The sequence below is a fragment of the Gossypium arboreum genome, chromosome 7 (genome assembly GCF_025698485.1).
Source record: "Gossypium arboreum isolate Shixiya-1 chromosome 7, ASM2569848v2, whole genome shotgun sequence".
Classification (NCBI taxonomy): domain Eukaryota; kingdom Viridiplantae; phylum Streptophyta; class Magnoliopsida; order Malvales; family Malvaceae; genus Gossypium; species Gossypium arboreum.
This window is the reverse complement of record NC_069076.1, coordinates 9,912,373-9,922,494: the sequence shown is the minus strand read 5'-3', so window position 1 is coordinate 9,922,494 and position 10,122 is coordinate 9,912,373. Positions and strand designations below refer to the sequence as shown.

The 10,122-nt window shown below is 34.8% G+C and overlaps 2 protein-coding genes across 5 annotated transcripts; one reads left to right on the top strand and one right to left on the bottom strand.

Moving 5' to 3' along the window:
- Positions 1-241: 241 nt before the first annotated feature.
- On the top strand, positions 242-5,281 carry LOC108489286 (uncharacterized). Of its 3 annotated transcripts, XM_017793718.2 has the most exons (12): positions 243-459; positions 580-635; positions 977-1,225; positions 1,619-1,831; positions 2,269-2,349; positions 2,441-2,527; positions 2,628-2,723; positions 2,865-2,918; positions 3,048-4,039; positions 4,244-4,292; positions 4,411-4,450; positions 4,854-5,281. In XM_017793718.2, exons 3-12 carry the CDS (start codon positions 1,001-1,003, stop codon positions 5,003-5,005), a joined length of 1,989 nt encoding a protein of 662 aa, XP_017649207.1. In that variant the 5' UTR covers positions 243-459; positions 580-635; positions 977-1,000; the 3' UTR covers positions 5,006-5,281. The 3 variants fall into 3 exon arrangements, with proteins under 3 accessions (XP_052886559.1, XP_017649207.1, XP_017649206.1); XM_053030599.1 differs by lacking the exon at positions 580-635 and having other exon boundaries at positions 242-459; XM_017793717.2 differs by lacking the exon at positions 243-459 and having other exon boundaries at positions 466-635.
- LOC108489287 (protein-tyrosine-phosphatase IBR5-like) lies at positions 4,943-9,711 on the bottom strand. Of its 2 annotated transcripts, none has more exons than XM_017793719.2 (5): positions 9,146-9,711; positions 7,449-7,548; positions 6,936-6,993; positions 6,474-6,580; positions 4,943-5,914 (listed from the first exon to the last, which is right to left on the bottom strand). In XM_017793719.2, exons 1-5 carry the CDS (start codon positions 9,380-9,382, stop codon positions 5,610-5,612), a joined length of 807 nt encoding a protein of 268 aa, XP_017649208.1. In that variant the 5' UTR covers positions 9,383-9,711; the 3' UTR covers positions 4,943-5,609. The 2 variants fall into 2 exon arrangements, with proteins under 2 accessions (XP_017649208.1, XP_017649209.1); XM_017793720.2 differs by having other exon boundaries at positions 9,257-9,711.
- Between the last annotated feature and the right edge of the window lie 411 nt (positions 9,712-10,122).

Genomic DNA, 10,122 nt, shown 5'->3' with positions numbered 1-10,122 from the left:
AGTGGAAACCAAATACTTATCTTTTATTTGAAATTTTAAAAAAATTAAATATGATTCATGGTTAAAATATCGTTATATATTGTTTAAATGTTTTTTCTAATTTAAATGTATCAAATGTTATTATAAATATAAAATTCTTTTTAGATAATCTTAATAGATCATATTTGTTTTTCTAAATAAATAAAAAATAATATATTTTAATATATTTAAATTTATATATTTTTACAATGATAAGACAAGGGTTGGTGATATGTTATAAAAAAACAGACGAAATTATAGCAAAATTTTTAAAGTTGTCCATTTCATGGTTATTATTATTATTTTTTGGTCAGACTCGTTTTCATCCGTTTACAAAAGATACGATCTCAGTGTTCCAGATACTTCCCAATTGCGAAACGCCAGCAAATGCGTAAGGAAGACCCAAGACAGCCGCGCAGATTAGCTTAAACGTGTTAAAATGTATGTACCGCCTCTTATCCTAAGCTACCCGTTCCTCCTATATATACAAGTAAATTAAAACCCCGACTACTCCGTAATTTTGCTGTATATTTATTTATTTTTGCCCCTTTATGTTAATAGCTCCTCAGGAAGAATATTCCCTCCCCTGTAAGAGAAAATACCCATCAATTCCTCAGGTAAAAACAAAATTCCATCAATTTTCTCAATCTGGCTCTTTTTTCTCATCCTTATTTCTTCATTTTAAACCTTAATTTGCATGTAAAAATTTGTTCAATTCTGCTATAAATTGAGTTTTTTTTTTCAATTTAAATAGCGATCTGGGTGCTGAAATTTAGTTGTTAAATTGACAACCTTTATTCAACAAACTTCAATTTTGAAGTCAGATATTTGTTTGGGAATTTTAAAAAAGGAAAAAGATTGTGTTTGTGATTGTGATTGTGATTGTGATCATGAAAATCTTTTGCTTTAGAAAGTGATTAAAAGTTTTTCTTTTTCTCTTTTTTATTTAATGTTATAGTGCAACACAGAAGAGGGAGAAAATATGGTGAATGTGACTGTTATATGGAGAGGAAACAAGTATATGGTGGAAATGGATTCTGGTGCAAATCTCAAGGAGCTAGGCGATGAGCTGCAGAAGTTGACTGATGTTAAGTCGGATACTATGCGCCTTATTGTTCCCCAATTGTCGGGCAAAGGCTCGCGAATGCTTCACCCTTTCTCAGATGAGCATTCATGCTTAAGTTTGCAAGAGGCTTCAGTTTTCATGGTAGTGTATATATCCATTACAAGGTTTATTGTTTAATGCTAAGTACAATAAGCTTCCTTTCACCCAAACGAGAGGCAATTGGTGAATATGCTAATAGTCTAATCCCTATGAGTCACAATTTATGTTCAGTTGACAATTGGATTTTGAGTTTCAAAAGCCTGAGCATGTCTTTTCAGTTAGAAAGCAACTTGTTTGTGTTGTTTTGTTCATATTTCTTAGCCACGGGCGTAATTGTCTTTGGTTGAAATTTTTCTCAAGAATGGTTTGGAGGATTATTGCTAAAGAGGTTGAAGTAATTAACAGGAAGTGATATATGGGCATGTTTAACTGGATTTTTCACACTTGTTTAACATTCTATGCCAACTTATGGTACTTTGTTTCATCTAATGTCAGGGAAAATCTGTCAGGATGATGGGGGTATCAGAGGATGAAGTTGACCGAGTTATACAAAACTCGAAGGTAGACATGAGAATAATTGGATTCAGTGAAGAGGAAAGGAGACTGAGGCAGCGAATGTCAGATGGACCCTCCAATGTTCCAATAAGACTTCCTCAAGGACCTTATATCTTTTGTGATTTTCGCACTCTTCATATTCCAGGAGTAGAGGTACCTCTGACTTCATTACCATTGATAATATGAATCTAAGTAAAGAATAATTGAAAAAGAAAGGCCATTGATGCAATCTTTGTTTCTCAAGATTCACTTGGATTATATTGATAATTAAAATTTTACACAAAAAAAAAAGCACATTTATTAGTACTGAGGGTAATCGGGATAGGAGCGTTGTCGGTAACACAAAAACTGTTGTTATATCTTCATGGTTGGTGTTACAAATAGCAGTTCTATGAAAAAGGTAGCCTCTGTTTGATGAAGAAATGATTTTTGGCTCTAAATTCCTGATTTTGCAAATTAAGAGATGCATAAGTGCATCAGTCATCTTAAATTATGTTATCTTTCATGTACTATTTGTCATTATGTGAATCTAATGAAATGACAGGCAACCATTTATCTTTTCTGATATCCTGATTGCTGTCTGTTACCAGTTACACCCACCAGCTTCTGAGGCATTAAAAAGGATGCACATGCTTGCTGCAGATCCTGGAATCATTGCTATCATGAACAAGGTACCATTAGATCCATATTTACCCATACTAATTTGGTTAACTGACTCTTGTAAGCCCTGCTAAACTAATTTCTGCTTGTTCTTTTACAAAGCATCGATGGCGTGTAGGAATAATGACTGAGATGGCTCCAGTTGGTTATGTTGGTGTGAGTCCCAAATGCATTCTAGGCTTTAATAAGGTAATGGCCTATTTTAGCTTAGAAAAACATCATATCTTGAATCTCTCAACTTCTGTACTTCCCATTATTTTTTATCGTTGATCCTTATTTGTTCTTTCAGAATCATGGAGAAGAAATATCTCTCCGTTTTCGAACCGATGACCTCAAAGGATTCAGGAAATATGAGAGCATAAAAAAAACTCTTCTACATGAACTTGTAAGCATTCTTGAACAAATTTTAATTATGAGTAGTAGAAATGTTACCAATGATTAGTTATCGTAATCCCAAAAATGGAGGGAGGTGGTAGAGAAAAATTAACAAATGACTGATTGAGAATTGCGCTTCTTTATGTTTCAGACTCATATGGTATTTTCTGAACATGATTCAAATTTTCATGCCCTTGATAAACAGGTAAAACTACCTTTTCTATGCACACTTTTATAGTAGGAAACAATGCTTCATGATCAAATTATTGTCTAGACAAAGAAACATTATCTTGATCTGATATTACTCTCTCTCTTCCTCTCTCTTTGCTTGCAGTTGAATGAAGAAGCTGCTAGCCTAGACTGGACCAAATCTAGGGGCCACGCTTTAAGTGGAATCAGACACTCGGAGAACTATGAAGAATATTATGTTGAAGATGGCAGAAATTCTCAGAAGGTTGGTGGAAATATGTCAACTTTGCTGGAAAATGCCCGTGCGTCTTCTGTAGCTGCTGCTTTTCGTCGTCTGATAAACACTCCTGCCAATGTGGACGCATCTGAAACACATGATGAGCCAGAACCTGATGATTCTGAGTTGGTTATGGATGATGGAGATGAAAATCTAGATATTCAAAGTCAAATTAGGGCTCAGGGGAAACATGCTTATGAATCAGATCCTGATGGCCTTGCTGACAATCAAAACAAGTGTGAGCCTGATCCGGATGATTTGCTTCATGCTGAAACTCTGCAACTGAAACATCATTCTGAATCCACTGAAAACAGTTCTCAATCTCAGATGACTCTTGGGAAATCAACAGCCATGAGTTCAAATGAAGAGCCTGATCCTGATGATTCGGGTGCTTCTTCAAGTTCTGGAAATGTGGTTGAACCTGTGGTGATGCCAGCTCTGGACACCAAGATTCAGACAAGTGAGACCATAGATGAGCCAGATCCTAATGATGTAGAAGCACAATCTAGCATTTTGGGATGTGTGAACAGAGCAAATTATGATCCTCGTCATCACATAACAACTGAAACCTGGGAAGATCAAGCACATTTCAACCAAGGTTATAAAGAACCTGATCCTGATGCTAAAGCAAATGAAATACTACAAGCAGAGCCGGATCCAGATGATAAGCTATTACCACAATTGGGAATATCCTATATGAAAATTGATGAGCCAGATCTGGATGATCAAGAATTACAGAGAATTCAAGACACTGTGACTGGTGTTTGTAGCTGTCTGCAAAAGGCCATTGAGATGTTGCGGGCTGAAGTCAATCCCACCAAGGCAACTGTTGTTCTGCAAACTCTTTTTAAGATTATTAGGTATGTTTTCTTACTTGACTATCCTTAAATTCTATATCCATTTCCTTAAAAACACAATTAAGCATTGATACCATGTAACTGGGCCTGCCTCTTGCAAACTCCTATAGAAGTAGTTCATGCTTATTCTGCCTATCATATTTTGTTGTCTTTGTTTTGTGAACTAAAATTACCAATAAAAGCTGGAATTATTTTCTTTGTTTGCAGAAATGTGATTGAACACCCAGATGAAATGAAATTTAGAAGACTTCGGAAGGTAGAATTGTTGTTACTCTTGTCCATGAGTTAAATCTGTTGTATTAACTCTTTTATGTAGTGGAATCCCTTTTTTCATCCAATCTTTGTGTGCTTACTAATAATGGTGTACGTTGCAGGCCAATCCTATAATCCAAAGAAATATTGCAAATTACAAAGGTTTGTTTCTTTTTATTCTTTCCCCTTCCTTCCACCTCTTTATTTATTTTTGATATGCTAAAGAGGCTTTTTCCAGTAGAATTTTAATTAGAGTAGGAGGAAAATGTGCATTTCTCTAGTAAGGATAAGAGCAAACTTTCTCAAAAAACTATATTATCCAGACTCTGCTATTTTTATTGAAGTATCCATGTTTTGACACATTTGACATGGTATGGGGGCATGTTTCTCCAAATACAAGGGGAAACTTTAAAAAAGAAAGAAAGGATACTCAGTGTTGGATATGTACTTGTATTTGAAATTCACCTTCAAGTCTGGGTAGCATAGTTAAAGAGTGCATTAGAATGGAGTTGGATGCAAAGAATTTAAGGCCATCTTTATTGACAGAGGTTTTTTGTTGTTGCAGCTGCCATGGAAATTCTTCTTTTGATTGGTTTCAGTGAAGATGTTATATTGGATGAAATTGGGAAAGCAGAAACTTACCTAGTGTTAAAGCGGAACGACCCTGGTCTTTTATGGCTAGCCAAGTCCTCCCTTGAAACATGTATTGCCTACTAGTTTTATTATAAACCTTTGAAATGTGTGTTAATATATACGGCTAAAAGACAATTCAAAATGGTGAAGAAATTGCATAAGAGGTAAATTGTGAAATTGTGTGAATGAACAGACACAGATATAGATGCAGGATTCTGCGTACTTGTATCGTAATAATTCCAGAAATTATTTGTAAAGAACTAACTTGGTTTGGAAATGTTGCAAGTCAATGATGTAAATTTCTTTTCCTTTGTACTTTATTTTTATAGGATGATATGAGAAGAGACATAAATTTATCAATGCCTCGTTGTTTAATGTTAATTGAGTAATATGTTTTTTTACTTGCAGTACTCCTGTTAAAATGGGAAGCGCAGCATATTACCTACTATAATGGCATATTACAGGAAACTGTTCATACTGCTTCAGAACAAGAACGTACTAATATGGAAATGAAGAAAAATAATTAGTATGGATGCATGGATGGACGTTATCTTTGTATATGAAATTTGGGACGAGCCATAAGTGTGGGCTTCATTAACATTCAAAGGCACCCAGAGAAAGAAGGTACCAACTCGCCAAATCTAACAAGCCAGAAAATTTAGACATTTACTGGTAATTTACAGCCATTTTAAGTGTTATCCATTGAAATATCACAGCCACTAGGGTTGGCTAGGTTTTCAGAGACATTTTTCTGGGTCTGACCGGCTCCAAACGTGAACTCGTGTGGTAGCAGACGGGCAAATATAGATGCACCGCCGATATTACTGAAAGCAGGAATAGGAACTGGAACCGGAACCGGAACTGGATCTTTTACCTCTGAGAGGCTGAAGTTGAGTGGAGCTCCACCAGGTTGGAAGGAAAGCAGAGCAAGATTGCTACTATTTGATGATCCATACAGCTTTTGCTCATATTCCTGCAATTGCTGGTAGACGGCTACCAGTCACCAAACAGCAAATGACAATCAGAGTATAGTACAAAATAATATATCAAAAATTAACAACGGAAAAATCACATATGAATAAACATCACAAACTATTAAGTCTACTGGACCTAATGTTTAGCTTGAGTCATGCAATCATGTACGCAAGTTCTGAAGTGCAAATTTCCTATATCCCCGAACAGCGGCCTCAAAAGTGTATAATATCTAAACTAAATTTTAATCATACTGAAATTTGCAACACTTGCTACTTTTTACACAAATACATTATACATGATTACTCGTGAATAAAGCATTTCTACCTCCACATTCTCTCTCAAATGGATGTTAAACACTAGGAAACATAAGCATCGACCCTTCGCACGAGATCTAACAAATTCGGACCGGAAACCAAGAACATAGTGATGGCAGCAGCATTAGACCTTTTCCTCTTCCGAATAATACCAAGTGGCATTCTTAAGTTTTAAATTAAGCGAATGAATTCAATCAGCTAAGGTAACAACATAAAATGGCTTCCATAAATATTAGGTAATCTAAGTCAAAGCTAGTAAATACCTTGACTTATATCAACAGATGGTCTCCGTTCTTTCACCCACTGGTAGCTTTGTGGAAGCCTCCATCCTTTAGATTTCATCAAGAAAGCTACTACAATAGCTGGTGACCTGTTAGAAAGAATATAATCATCCTTACTAGCAATTTGTTCCATTTAAATAAGCGTAAACACACCTGAGCATTTTTGCCTCAATGCTAGTCGATCCCCCTTCCCCAATTAAAAAAAAAAGGAGGTATTACACACATACCAAGCAGGTAATCTCCCATTTTCAGGGGTGAGGTACTAGGTTCTTCCACCGTAGTTTATATGCAAAATCCTATTTTCAGCATTCAAATTTGAATTTTCTTTCTTGTATAATATAAGATAAAAGAGAAAGAGGAAAACACTGCTTCAACATACTCATGTTTGTTTTAGTGTGCATTACTTGGATAACAAAATAATGGAGCAGTAAAATAAAAATCAACCTATTTTTTCCTGACATGCAGTGAACAAGGACTCGAGCCTTATCCCTCTCACATTGCTCTGCAGAAATGAACCACATGTCATAATATACCGATGAGAAAATAAAACTATGCAACACGTCAACTCGAAGTGTCTGAGCTACTACAATGCAACTACCAAACATTATTTACTTATTGTTCGTGTACCTGCAAGCAAAACTCTCCAACTTCCATTTTTAACTAGGTTAATGAAAGGGCATCATGAGCAGAGCAAATCACACAAGATTATCAAGTTGGAAAAAATGATTGAGATGTAAAGAAAATATTCCAGCAAGGTTTCAAATTTGTGAACATGCAGAGCCCCTAGGAAGCATATATATTTAATTCTGCTCAGATCAACCTCTTGAAATTTGCAAAGGAAAAAATGTTTGAGGCATCAAAGAGGGAATATCAAAGTCATGCACAAAAGAGGTGATACCAAAATTAACCTTTTGACTGTAAACTGAAACTTGATAATACAACACAAACATTCCGCACCTAAAAATTGTATTGCATCATCAAATAGTAAAATTTTGCCATCTTGCAGACAGTGATAGGTAAAGGAATTCTTGTAGAGATTTTGACAAGCAGGTACAGTCTGCAAAGAGATGTTGTAAATAATATAAGAATATGCCATAAGTGTAAGCTAAGATGCATGATAGCCATTAATATGTATTTAAGCAGATGCAACATCAAACAAAGAGAACAAACTGTATAATGAAAACTGAAAAAGAATGGATCTTCACACCATCACCCTTACCACCTGCCAAAACGATCCTTCCAATTCCCTCCCTGATGGCATTGGAAGGTGGTTAGAGTATTACTATCAACTTAGTTTAACAGTTATACTTTCCAATATCAAAAGCATATCCTGTGGAGACAGTCCCCAATTCCATTTTCTCCTCATCCCTAATACCATTCTTTGATACAGAAGTGTTCTTACTGCTTTGACCCCATTCCTACAAAATTCCAATTTTTGCCCTTGCAAATGGCAAACAGAATATATGGGTTTGGATATTGTGTAAATCTAACAAAGAAGCTATTCATTGGCTGCTATGTTTAGCCACCTTCTGATTCTATATGTATGATGGCTGTGAATAGAATTGTAATTTACTATCGAAAGGACATCCCTTTACTATAGTGAAAAAGTAGCTCAGTACATCTTTCTCAATAATGCTGCATGTGGTCCAGTGCCATGCAAGGTTTAATGTTGTATAATTCTCCATTAAACACTACGAAAATCTTAAAACCTCAATTTATGACGAACCCTCAGGTTCTCCTTTCAAAGGCTAAGGACTAAAAGATCAACAGAACTGCTCTTAGGACCATTTGACTATCAAATCTTACCATTATTTCTAGTTCTAAGTTTGATAAATTGCACCCTCACATCCTGTTCTGGTGTTGCCTCATCAATATCACACATTTTATGTCAAACTTCTTCCCCAAGTTTCCAGCTTAAGATCAATAATAGTGGTCTCAGCCTCATCCGCAAATAGAAAGCATCAACGAATATTACCCATTATTTATCCTAGATATCCAGTTTAACTCAACAGTAAGTTTACCCGAAAGGTTAAGGCCTAAAGTAGAGTCTCAAGGAAAATTCATTAAAACTGGATAGTACACCTATTAACTTCACACTATTCCCAAAGCTATAACTAATCTTTCATTCATACCACTAACCATGCAGATAATCAGAAGACTTCCATAATAGGTAGTACAACTGACATAGGAATTTTTTAGATCAATGTAATTACAAGATCCTCCTCCATTAAGCTTTGGTTAAGCTATAAACTAGGAAAGTGGTTATGAATATTTATCATTTAATTAACAAAATTCTCCATTCTCACTCCCTTCCATTCTTCATGCTAAGCAAAGCCACCCTTTCTATACTTAGAAACAAGCAAAGGCAAAAGGAACTGAGTTAGTTACTAATTTCCTACTTCCGATGCCAAATACTTGGAATGCAGAAAACCCATCAATATTATACAAAAACAGCAGCATAAAAACCTTAAACATACAGCACTAAAATCAATTCCTAATTTACCCTTTTTATATGAATTAGAGAACAATCATAAGTCAACTTTTCCAAACTACATTGGATCACAAAACCCATAAATTTAAATATAAAAACCATAAGCTGATAGTAATACTATAAGCAAACATAAACATTAATGAAAGGAGAAGAAGGGGCCTACATTAAGGACATGAGTAATTCCCTGAGTCTTTAGAAGCTCAGAGCGAGAGGCGTTATCATAGCTACCCAAATAAAGAAAGCCAGGCAAGATGAGGGAGGAAAAAGCACTGACTTGAAGCGATGATTTGTCAGAAGAGAGGGGAATTCTATGGCCACATATCCCACAAACTTCCTCTTCTTCGTACTTGTGATAGTGGCCGCATATCCCACACGGATTCTCCCTTTCCCTCTTCCTCATCCCCACTCGCCACCCCCCAACAAATTTTCGATTATACCCAGATCAACAAAACCAACAAGGATCAAAACCAGAGTGTTTCTTTTTAAGTTGTAGGAAGAAGGGATTGTTAGAATGATAATAAAAGAGGGAGAGTGATGAATCCAGAGTTATAGGAGAGGGGATATGTGTTCTTTGAATGGGTTTTCGTACAAAAAGGAAAGAGAAAGGATTAATATAATGTTTTGTCTCCCTTGACTCTGGGAAATGAAATTCAAGAACCATACAGACAGTGAGGCTTGCCGCTTACCTTATCGGCACGTGCGTCAATGTACTCATCAAACACCCCATGTGCTTTCTTCTTTTTATGTTCTTTTCTCTCTTTTATAACGTCATTAAATTATTTATTTTTCTTATTTTGACTGAAAAATGATGACTTCTGGTAATCAAAATTTTAATTTTATGTTTTAAAATTGGTTTAAATTTTAATATTATTTTTATGATTTTATTAATAGAATAAATTTAGTGTTATTTATAAATTTATTTAAATTTATTTAAATATAATTTGATAGTTGTGAATTTTTTAAATTTTAAGGTTAATTTAATAAAATTTAATTGTTAATATTATTAATTAATTATGATTTTTTAAAATAAATCCTAATTCTTTAAAAATTTCTCAAATAAATGTATTACATTAAACAAATAAATATATATATGTATCAGATTAAAAAATTATCAAATAATATATTAAGCTAGAAATTATT